Source organism: Vulpes vulpes, chromosome 3 (genome assembly GCF_048418805.1).
Source record: "Vulpes vulpes isolate BD-2025 chromosome 3, VulVul3, whole genome shotgun sequence".
Lineage (NCBI taxonomy): Eukaryota > Metazoa > Chordata > Mammalia > Carnivora > Canidae > Vulpes > Vulpes vulpes.
This window is the reverse complement of record NC_132782.1, coordinates 111,899,133-111,917,303: the sequence shown is the minus strand read 5'-3', so window position 1 is coordinate 111,917,303 and position 18,171 is coordinate 111,899,133. Positions and strand designations below refer to the sequence as shown.

Here is an 18,171-nt window from a genome sequence, read left to right as displayed (position 1 = left end):
CACGGGACCACACCCTAAGCCAAACACAGATGCTCAACCACTGAGCCACCCAGGCGTCGCCCATCTCTCCTCTTCAGACCCACCAATCCAGACATCCTGGCATTGCCACTGGTCAAAGCAGTCCAGATCCCTTGGATCTATCCCTGTCACCCAGGCTGTGCAGTTGGGACCCCACCCATACTGGACTAAGCTCACACTCCCTAGCCTCCTTAAGAACCAGGTTCTTTTTTTTTTTTTTTAAGATTTTATTTATTCATGAGAGACAGAGAGAGAGAGAGAGAGAGAGAGAGAGAGAGAGAGAGAGGGGCAGAGACACAGGCAGAGGGAGAAGCAGACTCCATGCAGGGAGCCTGACGTGGGACTCGATCCCAGGTCTCCAGGAGCACGACCAGGGCTGAAGGCAGGCGCTAAACCACTGAGCCACCCAGGGATCCCCAAGAACCAGGTTTTAAGGGCAGGTGGTGGGGTGCCTTGATCCCCTATGAGAAGAGAATGGGAAACTAGGGAGGGAGGTCCCCTAGACACTACCCTTGCATCTCTGGGTGAGTAGGAGCATGGCATGTGTGAGTCCTGGCTCAAAACTGGAGTGAGGGAGAGACCCTTTAGTCAGGTGGGATCTATCAGCAAGAACTGGACACAGAGGCAAGAAGTTTTGGGGCCTGTCAGGAAGTCCTATTCTTTGGGGAAAGTCAGGTGGGGGCTGCTCAGAGCACCACCCCCCGGGGGCATCTGTGGACCTTCCTGAGAGCTTTAGGGGACACAAGGCCATCTGACCAAAAACCACACAGTACTGACCATAAACTGAAATGTTTCAGGAATGTGAGTGAGTAAAGTAGCCTGTTGGGAGACACCTGGGAGTGGTGGGGACTCGGGCAGCCAGTGAGCCCGGGGCCTCCATCAGAGGGGGCAGCTACCACTCAGCCCTTGCCCAGAGTTCCTATTCAAGGCAAGCTGGGAAGTCCCGTTTTAATGTGAAACCACCGGATTTTTCAATGGCTTCAAAGTTTTAAAAAGTCCCAGACAAGCCAAATGAAATACACCCGAGAGCCAGCACTGGCCCAAGAGCAGAGGTTCACAAGCCATGCCCCACATCTACATATACCAAGAAAAGCATGTAGTGCAGTCTGGCTGGAGGGGACAGCAGGTATCCCAAGGCCCTCTGAAAGGGGGAGTTGAACAGGTCCCTAAAGGCTCTGACCCATCACTCTGACCACAAACATGGAGGAGGGCAGAGCATTTTCCTAGAATATTCCAAGGCAAGGGATTTTTCTGGACTAGTCTACCCCCTGGCACTGCCTCCCAACCCCCCTCCCCCAAGGGCCACCTTCAGCAACACCCAGACCCCACCCACTGATGGTGAGGCCCAGCCTCCCACCCCATCCCACCCTCTCCAGCACTCAGGTCACTTCCCCTTCCTGTGTCTCAATCCTTTCACCTAAAATGTGGAGAGGGTGGTCCAGGAATACTCACCTCCCTGAAGGCCCTCATTGCTAAAAGGACCCCAGAACTCAGATTTGGCATTAGAGATTGTATTTAGGAGGCTCTCGGAGGACTCTGTGTGGCCTGCCCAAAAGTTTTTGAAATTGGGATTAGCTACCAACAATAACACATTGAGAGATTTCACCTAAAAAAAAAAAACCCAGATTTCCAGTTTCTCTTGAAAAACCTCAAACTCTGGCAGACTGGGCAGGTCACAGGGGCTGAGCCCTTACACTGACTGACCCCCAGTTTCCCTACCCACCCATCCCCACCTCTCCAGGTGTCCGTAACCCAAGGGGTCCGCCTGCCTGGTGTGTCATAGGTATGCGGGCTTGGGACTCTTGGCGTCGATATTCTCTTTCTTTTACAAAAAACAGGGACCCGCCCAGGGTCACACGGCAAAGCGCTGGCAGAGCAGCCGGGCGCGCGGCCCCCCGCCTACCCCCCGCGGGCCCGAGGCGGAGCCGCGAGCCTCCCGCACCGGCGACAGGACCCTTGGCGGAGCGAGGAGGCGGGTCTCCGGAGGCCCCGCCCCCGCCCGAGGCCCCGCCCCCGGCCCTTAAAGCGCTACCCGCCTCCCGCGGGCAGACTCCGCAGCCCAAGCCCGGGGCGGGGAGACGCGGACCCGACCGCCTCGGGACCCCGGAACCCAGGACTCCTCCGGGCCGCCGGCCCGCCCACCCCCCCTCCCCGGCTCCCGCCGCCGCCGCCGCCGCCGCCGCCGCCCGGTGAGTGTCTGCCGGGCCGGGGCGCCGCGGGGCGGGCTGTGCGGCCACCGATCCCGCGCGCGGACCCCCCCGCCGCGCGCACACGCACCCCCAGCACGGACACGCGACCCCCAGCCCCGCGCGGTCACCCGGGCCCACGGGGCCCCAGGGCGGGGGGCCCCCTGCACCCCTGCCCGTGCTCGACCCGCTCCCGCCCCCTCCTCCTGCGGTCCCGGGCAGCCCCACGGCCGCGCGCGTGTAAGGCTCACCGGCCGGTAGCCGGCAGGGCTGCGAGCAGACAAAATAAACACCCCCTCCCTCGCTTCCTCCTCCCACGGCTGGGCCCTCCGGCACGACCAGTTTTATGAATCAAACCCCTTTGAGGGGACAGCCAAGCCATAGTCTTGGGTTACTTTTACCTCCTGGAGTGGGACAGTCTGGTTCTGGGCCTGGAACCCTCAGTGCCCCTGTCCAGATCTGTGCAGACTGGCCGCCTGGGAGTATTCAGGGCCCTTATCGCTTAGGACGGGGGGGGGGGGTGCCCCATCTCGGCCTGTGCCAGGGACACGGCTTTGCTTGGGCTGTGAACCCAATGGCCTGGAGCCAGCTTAGTCCTTTGTGTCCCTGGGCTGGCAGCTCTGGGGCCTGAGGGCTGCTGAGGTCCCCTGTGGTCACTGGCAGGCCAGGCGCTCGGTGCCAACCATTCTGCTTTGCCCCCATTCGTTAAAGATTACCACACCAGGGTCACTGACTGCCTCTCCTGCTGGGGCCCAGGGGTGAGTCTACAAGGTAGGAAGGAGGAAAAGGCCCTGAGGGTCCCAGCGTCCCCCTGCTTGCCTTTTATACCTAGGACAGGTGAGGTTCTGGAAGAGGCACCAGGACCCAGAGCCCTCCTCTCCAGGCTAAGAGCTCATGGGGCTGGGAAGCTGTACTAAATCTATTTCTTTCCTGCTAGGCTGCACTTTGGGTGTTGGGGGCATAGAAGAGTAACTGGGTGGGCGCCCTCCAAGTGAGGTCCATTTGAGCGGGCCCAGAGGGCGGTGAAGTCCAGTATGGGCCCAGCTGTTGGCAAGGCCCAGCAGGGATAAGGCAGGCGTGTAGGGGGATGGGAGAGCAGTCCCCTGAGTTGGCTGTCTTCTCCCAGGGGAATCAGCCCCCGGAGCTTCTGTAAACAGAGTGTCAGAGGCAGGAAGAGGGCTCTGGTAATGAGCAGCCCAGCTGGATTCCCTCCAGACCATTATCTGGCCCAGGGAGGGAGGATGAGCACACACGTGCCAGACTAGGGGCCTGGGCACTGCCTGTCCCCACCTCCCCCAGCTGCAGACTCAAACAGCTACCCGGGGACCTGTGGGTCCAGAGAGTCAGATGCAGCTGGTGGGGGACTGGTGTCCCAGGCCGTTTGCTGGGACGACACCACTTTCTCCAGGCTCTGGAAAGTGGGGCGCTGAAGTGAAGCCCCTCAGACATTGCCCAGACCTGTGCTCTCCCAAGGAAGCCTCTTAGGGCAGGCAGGGAGAGGCCCTAGGAAGGAGATGGGTCCACTATTTCAGGCTCCCATTCCTGACATCCCTACTACTGCCCTGGGGGAGCTGGAACAAGTCCCAAATAAAGATGGTTGAGTCCTCACGGGGTCTTACAAGTGGACCCCACCCCTGAGCTGTGCAGCTCCTGGGAAAAGGAAAGTAGGGTCTCAGCTGGTCCCAGGAGGCAGCTCCCACCTCAGAAAGCCAGCCAGCACCCCCTTGGTCACCAGAAAGAAGGCTGGGTGAGCCTGTCCCACAGAAGCATCCCTAATCATCTACAGGCCCTGGACTCTTGGGAAGGGCAGCAGTACCCCCTAGCCCGGTTAGTGACCCCTCCTGGAGCCCCCCTCAGTTCCCCTTAGAGTCCCTCCCTGAGCCAGGGAGCCCAAGGCTCTGTGCTGCCAAGAAAACCAGCTCCCCTCACTGCTGTGGAATTTGCAAGAGTTCTTGGAGAAGGGGGAGGGTGTGTGTGTGTGTGTGTGTGTGTGTGTGTGTGTGTCAGAGCACAGCCCAGTGGGCGTGTGTCTGGCGTGGGCATGTGTCTACGCGCGCGTGACTGGAACAGGGTTATGTTTGGGGGCGGGCAGGGGTGCTGCAGGAGTCTGAGTGCACCGCAGGCGGACAGGGGCTCAGCCTTCTTCCTTTTATCGGTTTCCACATTCCAGAGTCAGCCGGATTGCTTTCCCTCTGCTGGCTGGGCCGCCTGGCTGGCCAGGCCCTCGGGCCTCCCCCACTTTTCCTCATTCCAGCCGCCCGGGTATGAGGAGGCTGAAGCAAGATCCCTTGAGCCACCTTGGTTTTTGGGGGTAGTGGCCGGCGAAGGGCCAGCTCCCCAGGTTGGGGATGGTCCCCCCAGCCAGTCTCCTCCGGGGGAATGCAATAAGGCTCTGACATTCCTCTGCGGCTGCCTGAGAGATTTAATTAAAGAGGGAGAAGAGGGAGGGCTTGCACTGAGAAGGGGCTGGGGCTCAGGCGGTCATTGGGGCCCCTACTGGCCCTGGGCCTGGATGGGCAGCAGTAAGAATTGAAAGACCCAGATGGGGGAGCCGGGTCATGGCTCCCCAATCAGCTCACAGACCCCAGGGAGACCCAAGAACCCCGGACGTGGCAAGACTGAGAAGGGCAAAGACACCTCTGGAGCCACTTCCTGTTCAGTCCCTGCCTAGGACTCAGACAACCTGGGCCCAACTGGCTTGGGCTGGTGGCCTCCCTTGGTGACTAAGGTCCTCCTCTGGCAAATCTAGGGTTAATTGCAGGTTAGGGCCTTACTTGATGGATGCCTGGCCCTGGGTGGGGACAGGCCAGCCAGGAGGCCCGGCATCTGAGCCCAGCCCCTGTGGCATCATACCGGCACACGTGCAGATGGTGGCATCTGGTAGCATTTCTAGTTGGGCTGCAGCCACCAAATAGCTCCCGGGCAGCAGGTGTCCTCTACCAATAGAGTGGCACCTCTCTAGACTGAGATGATATATCTTGCAGCCCTGAGGGGCCACTTGAGCAGAATGGCTTTAGTCACTGGTCTCCCGGCCCTGGGCTGACAGGTCTGGTGGCTGCCAAGTCACCCATGGTGCCATAGAAGGCATCCATTTGGGGCCAGAAGGAGTGGGGGCAGTGGAGAGGAGTGGCCCAGCATTGCCAGCCAGCCAGACCTGCTGGGGATCCAGATCCCTCCCTGGACCAGGAGACAAGGCTGATATCCAGACTGTGCCTGCCTCTGCCCCAGGGTCTGAGCCCTGTTGGGGAGACTCACCCCAAGAGCTTCTCCAAAATATCACTCTATCTGGGCCTTACCCCAGAAATTCTTACTTAATTGGCAAGGAGGCAGGAGGGCACCGGGAACTTTCTAAAGCTTCCCAGGTGATTCTGATGTGCAGCAGGAGTTGAGAAACCCCTGGGGTTACAGGTGGGAGACAGACCCAGAAAAGGAAGGGGACTGGATGAGGTCATGAAGTGGTGTCTTGGGCCTCATCTGTAATAAGGCAGAGAAGCCAAGACCAGTAGGGACTCCTGGCTTCATCACGGGGTAAGACTACAGCCCCCACCCTCACCTTGGCCCCTTCCCCTGAGGGCATAAGACAGAGACCCTGACCCCCCCACTCTGCTGTGCCCCGAGGATGGGGAGATGGGCGGACCTAGGCTAGGCTCTGAGCCTCCTCAGACACGTCAGCGAAACCGGAGCCAGCCATCCTGGCCGCCGGCATGGTCCCCGCCTGCCTGGGGGGTTGGCAGACTCCTGGGCTGGGCTGCTGCCAGGCCTGGCCGAGGTGCTTAGCCCCGGGGGGGCGGAGGGGGACACTGGGAGCCGGAGGCCCAGAGCCTCACGGTCAGACCCTGCAGCACCTGACCCCTGCACCCACTCCGCGGTGTCTGGCTCAGGACAGGGCTGTGCTGGCCTTGTCTGTCTGTCTGTCCAACCCTATCCCCCACCAGCCAGGCTGTGGCTTTCCCCAGGAGCTGGGAGATACGCAGCCACAGGTCAGATGCCGTCACCCGAACTCCTGGGTTCTGGCCACTCGCTACTACCTGCCTAAGCCAGAGCCTGCGTGTGAGTGGGTGCCTCCAGATGTCCCCCTGAGAGCCGAGGAGCATGTCCTTCCTTGTAGAGCCCTGCCCCCTCTGCTCCCAGGTCAGACGGCAGGGGGGCTGGCCAGAGGAGAGCTCACTACCCCACCCTCTTCCAGAACTAAATATGCCCCTCTCCCCAGGCTGCTCTCTCCAGCTCCCACTCTCCCACACTGAAGGATGGAGGATGGAGGGCAACCCCTACAGAGAGGGCTCACTCTGCCCAGAGGGCCTCTGTCTGTGCTGCAAGTGGCATGGAGCCCTGCCCACACCATGGCATCCTGACCCCATATGCGTAGAAGGCAGGGCTCAGGTTTTATGGGTAACGCCTTCAGTAGCTAATGTTTACTGACCACTTAGCATGCACTCCAAGTACAAACTAAACAGCCCTGACAATCAGGCAGGATAACCAGGATACCCCCTGTTCCCCCCCAGGCCCTTCACAGACGGGAACTGAGGTGAAGGAACACGGCCAGACTGTCATGCAGCCAGGCTGGGATGGCAGGCAGTGGGACCTTAAAGCCCCATCCTAGCAAGTGTCCCCTGGAGGGCAGCAGGGCCAGCAGCAAGAGCCTGGGCCTCTGTGTCCTGCCTCTTCCCACCACATCATGGTCCTGCCAGGCCAAAGTGAGGCTGCAGAGTCCAGGTGGAAGAGCAAGGACCTGGGTCCTTTGCCCTCTTGCTCCCACCATCCCCCACGCCAGGCTGCCTCCAGAAGTCTCTCCACACCCTTTGCACAGAGAAAGGTCCCTGCTTTGGGTCAGCAGATCAGATATCAAAGCCCAGGCCCCTCGTCCTTCAAGGCTGCTGGAATTGCGATGGCCAGGGCAGCCATGACCTCCCATGAGACACCCCACCCCCAATGCGGGTGGATGCGTGCTCCTGCACACATGCACGCATGCACACACACGTGCGCACATACACCAGAATGAGCCCAGACTGGCGGGATTGCTCCCAGAACTTGGTAAAAGAACTTCCCCAGTTAAAACCAAACAGAACAAAGAACTATAACCCTAGGTGTTCAGAACAACTCCAGGGACGGAGGCAGGGCTGGTGAGAAACTGAGGCCCAGAGCTGAAAGGGGATGGGGAAGCTATTGAGGGAACAAACTTGGGCTCGAACTCAGGCCTCTGTCTTCTGTTGCCCTGCTGCCCACCACCTCCACGGCCAGCCTTCACCTGCTAGGTCCCTTCTGGGGGCTCTGTGATCATTTGGTGCCACGAGGGCCCCTGGCAGGGCTCCTGGCAAAGCCCCCAGAGCTGCTGGCACCCAGCACCCATCTTCCAAAGCCCCACTGCCAACTCCTTGCTGGGTGGGTGCAGCAGGCACAGGTGCTCACCCCTGCACCCTTGCGGGTGGGAAGCAGGTTAGCTGCTGCCTGCTGCGGTCTCCCTAGCCCAGGATGCCAGTTCTGACCCAGCCCCTGCTCCCCACCAACTCAGCCAGATTGCCACTCTGTGGTTAGATGGACCCACAGCTCCCCCATGATGACTTTCTGGATTCCAGGGCCAGCAGATTATGGAACGAAGCTGATGCCCCTACTTGATGCACAGTGGGGGAATACCCTCCGGCACACATGCGAGGCCCCCAAGAGCCAAACCAGGCTGTTCAGTGTTTAAGCGCTCCCAGTCCTAGGAGGTGTCAACTCTGAAACGCCAAAGTAGTGAAGAAAGCAAGGCTCTGAGAGAAAGCTGCTGTCTATAGCCCAGGCTGCCTGACTGGAGTATGAGCTCTTAACCATGACCTTATACATAGCCCAGGGGGAGCCGAAGCCGCAGGGGTGGCCACGTGTAGGGTCCCCTCCCACCCCGGAGCCTGGCTGCTCCCTTCGTGACCCTGCCCGCCCCGCTGGGAGGGCTGATTCAGGGGGAGGCGGCTCACCCCACACGTGGACATAGGGGGTGGGGGTCGCTCACAGCCCACATCTGGAGGCCAGGCCACACCCGCTGCCTTCTGAGTCACTGAGGGTGGAGTGGGTCCACTTGGGGGAGGAGGCCGGGTGTGGTGCACGCAGCCCCCTTGGGATGGTGCCGGCAGGGCCAGGGGTGCACAAGGCCTTCCAGGTTCTGCTCCTAGCTTCATCTGCGGTTCAGTACAAGGCCCCACCATTCACTCGGCAAAGATGAGCTAAGCATGCTCTGGGACACACGAGAGCAGACAGGGCCTCCCCCCAGAGAGGGGACGGTATAGACAGAAGGCTAGAGAGCAGGGGAAGGGGCACCAGCGAGGGGTCAGGGAAGGCCTCCCCGGCTGGCCTCTGAAAGGCGGTCATCAGTGTTAGCTAGCGAGGGGCAGAGGCTGACAGTCCCACTTCTCTGGCAGAGGGGACCCTGCAGGCGAGTGGGGCCTAGGCAGGCGCGACCTGGGTCACAGGCCTTTACCTAGAGCCGGTCTCCCCAGGGACTTGTCTAGTCTGGCCTGGGACCACCTGGCCCCCCTCTGACTCACTCTGCAGGAGCCTGTGTTCCTGGGGGGAGGAGCCCGGCGGATGGCACTGGGGCAGAACACAGGCTCAGTTGAGGGGGCCCTGTTACCTGCTGTGGCCTGATGGCTGGTAGGGTGGGGGAAGGGGGAGGCTGAGCCCCAGCACAAAAGGCCCTTGTGTGAGCAGAAGGCGCCTGGAGAGGAGGGGTGCCGGCCTCCTGGGGATGCCAGGGGCCCAAAGAGTGGTGGCCCCTGGGCTCCCCTAGAAGCCTGAGTGAAGGGGGGCCCACGCTGTGGCCCCCTTCTATCTTGAGCAGTTCCAGCTACAGGCTGGAGCCCAGAGCAGCTGAGGGAGCCACCCCCACATCAGCAGGCAGGACCATCACAGGCTGCAGGCCCAGCTGCACCTGGACGTGGTTAAGGACCTAGGCTCCAGCTCAGATTTCCTGGCAGTGGGACGGCAGCAAGTCACTACACCTCCTAGAGCTCCCCCAATCCCCCCTCTCCTGCTTCTGTCATCTAGGAGCAATGAGAATAGTTTCCACCTGCCCTGGCTGCTGGGGGGCGGGGGGGGGGGCACCACATGACCACATGAGGGGGCTATAAATGCTCAGTGTGCCAGCACAGAGGAAGAGCTGCCGCTCCTTATTCCCAGTGGTCAGGCCAGAGTGGACCCCAAGAAATGGCAGATGAATCAGTCTGCAGGACGTTTCCAGGCCTGGCAATGCTTCAGGGACCACCCCGCAACCAGTGTCCCTTGACCTGTCCACTGGGTGAGCCCAGAGAGACCAGGACTCCCACCTCTAGATCTGTCATTCACACCTCAGAGATGGGGGATCTGAAGACCAGGGTTCCCTGCCTCCCTGTCCTCACCCACATGGGGACATCTGCCAATGGCTCAGGCCCTCCTCTACCCCCCTCAGGAACATTCCCCCTGGCCACATCCTGTAGGGCCCTCAGCTCCCGTACTGGGCAGGTCTGACTTCACAAGTGGAAAAACACCGATCCCATAGTTTCCATGTGAAGTCTTCCCGCTGTGGTCTCCTCCTCACTTGGAGGACACAAAGCGTGGCAGCAGGGGCCAGCGGCACGGGGCAGTCAGCTTCTCTGCTTACGCGCTGGCTGCCAGCCCCTTCTCTCCCAGATGCTGCAGGGAGGGGCTGCTCTAGGACCCGTGGTGCTCCCTCCTTGCCTGTCTACCTCAGGAGAGATTTGGGGGGGGGGTGGGGACAACACTTGAAGGGAAGGCACAGAGCCTGATGCGTTCTGACCACGTGTTCTCTCTGAGCCTCAGAGGTGAGAGGGCTGGGGTTTAGGAGACAGGAGCTTTTGTGGTCACTGAGCGTTTGGGGCCGGCCTCTCTGCATGCATCAGCCCACTGAACCCTGGTGACAGCGCAGGAAGTAGCAACTGATAGCATAACGAAGTCACGTGACTGCTCCAAGTCACTCAGTGAGGGAGCTGGTGGGGCTGGGCAGGAATGGGGCCAGGGCACTGGGGACCTGACTCATAACTACTGTGCGCTGTTGGATTTGGGGATAGGGAGTGAAGGGGGCTGGGAATTCCCTTCTTGGTCCTTCCTGGCGTGGCTGTCCCCTGGGCCCCTGACTCATGGTCTCCTGTCTCTCTCTGTCTCTCTCTCTCTCCCTCTCTCTCCTATGCTCCCAGGAACCAGAAGATGTGCTCCAGAATCCCCCTGTCCCTGGTGCTGCTGCTGCTGGCCCTAGAGCCCAGGGTACAGGGCTGCCCATCTGGCTGCCAGTGCAACCAGCCACAGACAGTCTTCTGCACTGCCCGTCAGGGTACCTCGGTGCCCCGTGACGTGCCACCCGACACGGCAGGCCTGTACATCTTCGAGAACGGCATCACCACACTGGACGCGGGCAGCTTTGCCAGCCTGCTGGGGCTGCAGCTCCTGGACCTGTCGCAGAACCAAATCGCCAGCCTGCCCGGCGGGGTCTTCCAGCCACTCGCCAACCTCAGCAACCTGGACCTGACTGCCAACAGGCTTCGCGAGATCACCAACGAGACCTTCCGTGGCCTGCGGCGCCTGGAGCGCCTCTACCTGGGCAAGAACCGCATCCACCACATCCAGCCTGGAGCCTTTGACACGCTTGACTGCCTCCTGGAGCTCAAGCTGCAGGACAATGAACTGCGGGCCCTGCCCCCGCTGCACCTGCCGCGCCTTCTGCTGCTTGACCTCAGCCACAACAGCCTGCCGGCCCTGGAGCCTGGCACCCTGGACACTGCCAACGTGGAGGCGCTGCGGCTGGCTGGCCTGGGGCTGCGGCGGCTGGACGAAGGGCTTTTCAGCCGCTTACGCAACCTCCACGACCTGGACGTGTCTGACAACCAGCTGGAGCGTGTGCCGCCTGCCATCCAGGGCCTGCGGGGCCTGACGCGCCTGCGGCTGGCTGGCAACACCCGCATTGCCCAGCTGCGGCCTGAGGGCCTGGCCGGCCTGGTGGCCCTGCAGGAGCTGGACCTGAGCAACCTGAGCCTTCAGGCCCTCCCGCATGAGCTCTCGGGCCTCTTCCCCCGCCTGCGGCTCCTGGCAGCCGCCCGCAACCCCTTCAACTGTGTGTGTCCCCTAAGCTGGTTTGGGCCTTGGGTACGGGAGAGCCGCGTGGCGCTGGCCAGCCCAGAGGAGACACGCTGCCACTTCCCACCCAAGAACGCTGGCCGCCTGCTCCTCGACCTCGAATATGCTGACTTCGGCTGCCCGGCCACCACCACCACGGCCACAGCGCCCACCACGAAGCCCGCGGTACAGGGACCCACGTTCTCACCTTCTAGTCCAGCTCCCACCTGGCTCACCCCCACAGAGCCGGCCACTGAGGCCCCCAGCCTGCCCCCTGCCGCCCCGCCCACTGTGGGGCCTCCCCTCTGGCCCCAGGACTGCCCCGCGTCCATTTGCCTCAACGGGGGCACCTGTCACCTGGGGGTGCAGGGCCACCTGGAGTGCCTGTGCCCTGAGCTCTTCGTGGGCCTCTACTGCGAGAGCCGGGTGAGGCAGGGGCCCCAGCCCAGCCCAGCCCCGGGCACCCTGGAACCGCCCCCGCCCCTGCCCCTGGGCATCGAGCCGGCGAGCCCCACCTCCCTGCGCGTGGTGCTGCAGCGCTACCTGCAGGGCGGCAGCGTGCAGCTCAGAAGCCTCCGCCTCACTTACCGCAACCTGTCAGGGCCCGACAAGCGGCCGGTGACGCTGCGCCTGCCCGCTTCACTTGCTGAGTACACGGTCACCCAGCTGCGGCCCAATGCCACCTATTCCATCTGTGTCAGGCCTCTCGGGGTCGGGCGGGTGCCCGAGGGCGAAGAGGCCTGTGGGGAGGCCCGCACACCACCAGCCATCCGCTCCAACCACGCCCCGGTCACACAGGCGCGAGAGAGCAACCTGCCGCTGCTCATTGCACCTGCCCTGGCTGCCGTGCTCCTGGCCGCACTGGCTGCTGTGGGGGCGGCCTACTGCGTGCGGCGGGGGCGGGCAGCAGCAGCCATAGCTCACGGCAAAGGACAGGTGGGGCCTGGGACTGGGCCCCTGGAGCTGGAAGGAGTGAAGGCCCCCTTGGAGCCAGGCCCCAAGGCGACTGAGGGTGGTGGGGAGGTTGCACCCAGCGGGCCTGAGTGTGAGGTGCCACTCATGGGCTACCCAGGGCCCGGTCCCCAAGGGCCCCTCCCCACCAAGCCCTACATCTAACCCGGGGAGCAACACGCTGCTAGGCTGTGCCCTCAGCCAGGCTGGCGACCCACCAGCGCCCTCCTGCTGCCAGACCAAGGAAGTTCTCAGATCCCTACAAAGAGGACACATCAGGGTAGGGGCTGTGTGACCACAGCAAGACCCCACCCCTCCATTTCCTCATCTATGAGATCCTAGGACCCAGGTGGCCACCTCTAAGGTGCCCCGAGCCTGAGTGCCTACGAGGATGGCGTCTGCCCTGTCCTCTGCCGAGTACAGCCTCTGGGGAAGGGTGGGGCGGGCCCTGCCGTGTGCTGGTAACACAGGCCCAGGGCTGCCGGGCCCCCATCCCAAGGAGACTCTGGGGGCCAGTGAAGGAAGCCCCCAGAAAGACGGCAGAGGGAGAGTGGGACTGGGGATGGGGCATGTAGGTCAGCCCCGGCCCCAAGGAGCAAAGGAACAAAAGAAACTGGAAAGACAGACGCTTTAGGAACATGTTTTGCTTTGGTTTTTAAAAATATATTTATAAGAGATTCTTCCCATTTATTCTGGGAAAATGTTTTTCAAACTCAGAGACAAGGACTTTGGTTTTTGTAAGACAAACAATGATATGAAGGCCTTTTGTAAGAAAAATAAAAGATAAAATGTGTGTGTTTCTCTGGTGTGGCCCAGGGTACCTGGGCTGGGTGGAGAGGTGGGGGTGCAGGACGAGCATAAAGAGATAGGTCTCTTTGTGGGGACTAGGAACCCTCTCCCCGATGGGCACCAGGTCCTGGTCAGCAATCTTTGGGCTTGGGAGGGCTGCTGCTAAGGACCATGCCAGGAAGGGTGGCTCTTCCAGGTACCCTGCCCTGGGCACTGTCTGCCCAGCCTCACCCTACCCAGGCCCAGTGGTCTGCCAGCAAGAACTGTAGTGCTCCTGTGAAGCTGGGGAAGGTTCAGGCAGATAAAGGCCAAGAGGGTACCCAGGGTGCCCTCCTTTACCTTCCTCTGTGGAGGGGGTCCCTAGAGCTGTGTTTTGCAGCCCCCACAGTTGGTCCTGGGCCAGGGAGAGCAAACAGCCCAGCCCTCGCCACAGTCCCGATGACCTTCTGCATGGGCTCAGGTTGGGAAACCTTGCTCCTGGCCACCTGCTCCAGCTGCACAGAGAGGTCTTGGTGGAGGGGCAACACAGATCCTGAATGACAGGAACTGTCTGGTGAATGGGGAGGATGGGCCACACTGGGGCTGTTAGGGGCAGGTGCCCCAGGGACAGGACCAAAGGTCTGAGCCTGGTTTGTGAAGGCCTGATGGCTCTGTGATACCCTTTTACTCTCTGTACTTGGGATGTGCCCAGGCTTTCCAGAAACCCCGGAAGTGGGAGTGTTTTCCAGGAAGGCCACAGGCTGTGTGGGGGCAGGGCCAGGGATGCAGAGTGGAGCTCTGGCCTGGACTGGGTGCTGGGTGCAGGGGAACAAGGATGGATTCACAGCACCTTCTCCCATGACCCTGAGACGGGAGGCAAAGTGGGCCCTGGGGCTGCAGAGAGGTGCTGCAAGCACTGAGCCAGCCTCCCCAAGGCCCTATGCCCGTGTCCCTTCTACGGGTCATAGCCCCTGGGCCCCCTCCCAGCCTCACCCTGGATGGAAGCAGGCAGCCCAGCCAGGCCTGGGGAGCAGGCCCTGTGGCTCAGGGCGTTGATGTCAGCGCCGAGTCAGGCCCAGCCACGCGAGGCTCTGGATTCAATTAGCGGCTGCTGAGGGTTCTGGCATAGGAAGGGAGGAGGTGGGCGGTGGGTCGTGGCGGGCAGAAGTTGGTGGCAGCGAGCCTGGGTGGGGCCCCTTCTTCCTGAGGCAGCGGCGGCCCAGGTGGATTTCCTGTGAGCCTGGGTCCCATTAGGGGAGCGGCTATGGTAAGGCCTGCCCTCCCCCTCGGCAGCCCTGTCAAAGGAGCCATTGTGGGCCTGTGGGCTGCTGCTGAACACAGCGTGGCTGCTGAATAAATGTTTTCACTGCAAAGCCAAACCTGGCTTAGTGGGATGGCAGGGGGTGGGGTGGGGAGGCGGGACCCAAAGACAGAGGGCTAAACACTCACTCCAGCCCTCCCAGAAAAGGTATTCGGGATATCCCATCAGACACCCCAGAAGGACAGGGGCGGTGAAGGGAGGCCCAGGGGCAGAGTGGGAGACCAGGCCAAGATGAAACCCTTACCCAGGGCAATCTCAATGGTTCCAGAGCAGGGTCCAGGGATGGATGTGGGGAGATGCTAGTCTGATTGTTGGGACCTTGCTGCCACAGGCCCTGTGCCATCCACACAGGCTATACATGCTCCCGTTAGTGCCCAGCCAACACTCTACAGAAGACAAGCACTGACTAGGAGAGGTGAGCCAGCAGCTAGCTCAAGGCAGGCAGGGACAGGATGTCAACACACGCTCCCTGGCCCAGCACAAGGTTGCTAGCCATGTGGGCCTCCAGGAGACAGTGGGGCCGCTGTGAGGGGCAGAAGCTCCCCAGTGTGAAGCAGTGGAGATCAAACACCAGCCTCTATCTTCCATGGACTGGCTGCTGGGGTGACCTCCACAGACAATCAACTTCTCTGGCCTCAGCTGCCAGAGGAGATACGTCCCCAGCTGCCTGTAGCCTCTACGACAGGTAGAGCTGATCATTTACCCACCCAGAAGCATCGCACCGAGAGAGTGTTTGTGCACCTCCTTGTCTAGAACGTGAGCTGGTCCTTCAGTGCCAGGCCCTACCACTTACCCTCCCACCTCCACCTTGTACACAGTATAGCACCTGGCACACCTGCTGGACCTGCTGCCTGAACCTGGGTTTACAGATAGGCCCCTGATGCCCTGTTCCTCCAACCACGGCATGTCTCCTCTTAGTGAGGAGCACCCCACAAATGATGAGAATGAGAAGGTGGGAGGACACAGGTGGAAGCTGTGACAGAAGCCTTTGAGAGGGTGGGGCCCTAGGTTCTCTATGGGAGATGACAGGGAGAGAGGCCTGTGCCTGACCCGTGGCCCCCTCTAGCTTTAAAAGAACACTCGCTGTTTTGCTCAAATTGAGATGGAAAATCCATAGAATAGTGGAGAAACTGAGGGAACACAGTGGAAACCCACAGCTGTCCCCACATTCAACACCCTCTACACTTCTCATCTCTGGTCCACTCAGCCGGACTGACACCCCAGGGAGCCTCAGGGGACAGGGGATCCACCGCCATTCCCTAGGTCCACCAGCTTTACAGAGGGCTGGAGAGTCCCCACTCCTCTGCCAAGGGTGTGGCCTGGCAGGGCAGGGGCCAGGACTGGAGGATGGAGGGGCGGGACACTGGTCTGGCCACCCATCTGGGAGTGATTTGAGAAATTCCAGGCCCTGCTAGCCCTGCGAAGCTATTCTTAACTGCTGTAATTACAGGGTCAGCCTTGGCCAGTGGCACCGTGGGGTCTGGGCATCATTAACTCCTCCAGGGGCCAAGCTGGGGACAGGCAGGGGCTGCTCTGCGGGGAGGGGGGGGGGGGAGGGACCCATCAGGGGTCAGGGGTGGAGCCTGGAAGACAGGAAGTAGTGGGTGGAGGAGCAATGGATGGCTAGCCCTGGGTCCCCTTTCCAGGCTGGGCCAGCTGCCTCCTTCTGCTAGGGAGCCCTGTAGGGAAGGAGTTGTCTGGCCTGGGGAGGTACCAATGCAGCATCAGGCCTAGGAGCTCTTACTCTTCCAGCAAAGGGGGTCCCAGGGAGTGCCCCCCTCCTAATCCCCAGGGCCCAGAGTAAGCAGACGCACTGGATCTCATTCAGCTTTGCCATCCTCGTCTGCAGAATGGGCCTCCCCAGCTCCCTAGCCTCTCTCTAGGTTGTAAGGGGATGGGAGCACAGGTTCACTGACACTGTTACCCCTTCTCTGGGAGCTCTCAGCTGAGGCATGCTCTGGCAAGAGTCCTTATGGCAGTCAGACTTCCCCACCCCCAAGCATGGTCTATGCTACTCCCAGAGCTTGGACAGGTCACTGTGACTGAAGTCACACTTCTGTGACAAGAAGTCATACTTCTGTGACTCACTTTCCCCAGTCATGAAATGGAAGAGGAAGGGGCTTGATGGATAGCCAAGGACCAGGACCCTCTCCTAGCTCTGACCTTCACAGATCCCTGCCTGGGGATCATGTGGAGGTCCGAGTAAGCTGCTCCAAGACTCATCGTTGAGCAGGGCTGAGGCTTCTGAAAGGGAAACAGGCCCCCACCTCCTCATACCCCAGCCAGGCTGGTCCCCCACTCATCTGCACCTGTTTGCTCAGCTGTGATATGGGAATCATTGCTCAGAGCCTCTGGTGCCTAAGCCACAGTAAGCCCAGGGCCCCTTCATAGAGCAGGCTTGGTGAGTCCCCACGGCACAACCACAAACCCTCCCATATGGATGGAAAGATGAGGTGTACCTATAGTCCCCAGCTGATGGGGCACAACCACCCCCACCCCATCCCAACCACCAGAGACAGGAGTGTGGCTGGGTCTGGGGAGGTTTCATAGAGCCTGTGATGCTAAGGCCTGCCTCCGAGCCTGCCAGCCTGTCTGTCCCCACATCACCCCACCCTGTGTCACCCATGCCCATCCTGTTATCTACCAAAGCTTCGGTCTCTTTGACCCCCAGCACCACCAAAATGGCCACAGCAAAATCAAGTACATTCGCACGTTTCCTGCCCATGCCTCTGCAGGGTCAGTCCCTCCCCCAAATGCCAAAACACACCAAGGTGAGCCCTTAGGCTGAAAACCTGCATGACCAAGGGCCCACTGTTGTTAGGGACCGTGTGGGATGGGGTCAGTGGGCTCATCCACTCATGTAGAGCTGCCTCACCACCCTCTGCTGGTAAAGCTCCATGGAGGTTCCTGTAGGGCCAGGACCAGGTTTCTTTTGCAAAGCCTCAGAGACCAGCTCGAGCACCCCTGACCACTTTGGTGATCAGCCTCTCCCTGACAAGCTCTGAGCCAGGTGAGGCTCTTCTATGTGGACTGGGCCCTTCACTCCACAGGTGGCCCTGCCACAGCACATCAGAGGCCCTCACCAAGAGTGTCCATTATAGACTCAAAACATCATCTAGGCCCTTGACCCTCTCCACCAACCCACCCCAACATGCCAGCTGCTCCTACCCAGGTGAGGTGTCCAGGGTGAGGGAGGCAAGGGCGCTGGAGAAGTGCCGGGTGTCCCAGACCTTCACTTCACGCTCACGCATCTGCAGGGAGGGAGCAAAAAGGGGCTCAGAGGGGGCCATCCCTCAGCCCCCTGGACTCCCTGGAAACCCAGTGCCTGAGGACACAGCCTGGTTCAAGGGCACTTGTCCCAAAGCAGAGCTGGGAGGGGGAGAGGTGAGTCATGCTAGGGAGGGAGAATTTGGGTTTTCTTGTCCTGCCCCTTTAAGAACCCCTAGGTGACAAGGGACAAGGGGCGGTTCCCTCCATGGACTCTGGTTGGGTGGGGGGGTGGGGGGGCGGTGGCTACCACAGTTCCCAGGGTCAGGGTTAGCTATTGCAAATGGAATCTGCCAGTTTTCAGCAGCTGGAGGTCCCCTGGGGCTCTGAGACCCAGCTGAACACAGGGCCGTATATGGACAGGCAGAGAGCTGGCTGGCCTTCCCCACCTCCCAGTGGGCCTCATCCCTACCCTCTTGGTATGGGTGCCCTACCCATCTGGGAAGAGCCCTACCTGGTTGAATCCAGTGGACACAAGGTGCTCCTGGATTCCCATCCACGCCAGCCGGCCATCCTTGCCATTCTTGTGGGCCTCTGTGCTCTAGAGGAGACAAAAGATGGCACTGAGCCACTGGGTCCTCCTGGGGT

At 61.0% G+C, this 18,171-nt stretch overlaps 2 protein-coding genes across 10 annotated transcripts in view; one reads left to right on the top strand and one right to left on the bottom strand.

Moving 5' to 3' along the window:
- LOC112923272 (mitochondrial import inner membrane translocase subunit TIM16) overlaps window positions 1–18,171 on the bottom strand; it is a 67,429-nt gene that overhangs the window by 19,950 nt on the left and 29,308 nt on the right. For all 9 annotated transcript variants that reach the window (XR_003235653.2, XR_012000217.1, XM_072751370.1 and 6 more), the window contains 2 exons: window positions 18,038–18,124; window positions 17,485–17,567 (listed from right to left, as the gene is read on the bottom strand). Coding sequence is in view for 6 of the 9 variants with exons in the window: in XM_072751370.1 (XP_072607471.1) it covers window positions 17,485–17,567; window positions 18,038–18,124 (170 nt within the window). In the remaining 3 variants the exon portion in view is untranslated. The remainder of the gene's footprint in view (window positions 1–17,484; window positions 17,568–18,037; window positions 18,125–18,171) is intronic.
- VASN (vasorin) lies at window positions 2,097–13,020 on the top strand. Its single transcript, XM_072751384.1, has 2 exons — window positions 2,097–2,207; window positions 10,364–13,020. The coding sequence occupies exon 2, from the start codon at window positions 10,374–10,376 to the stop codon at window positions 12,390–12,392; it is 2,019 nt and encodes a 672-aa protein (XP_072607485.1). The 5' UTR covers window positions 2,097–2,207; window positions 10,364–10,373; the 3' UTR covers window positions 12,393–13,020.

Bases quoted from the DNA above. Each gene is read 5' to 3' on its own strand.
- VASN (XM_072751384.1), top strand. From the start codon at position 10,374: ATGTGCTCCAGAATCCCCCTGTCCCTGGTGCTGCTGCTGCTGGCCCTA.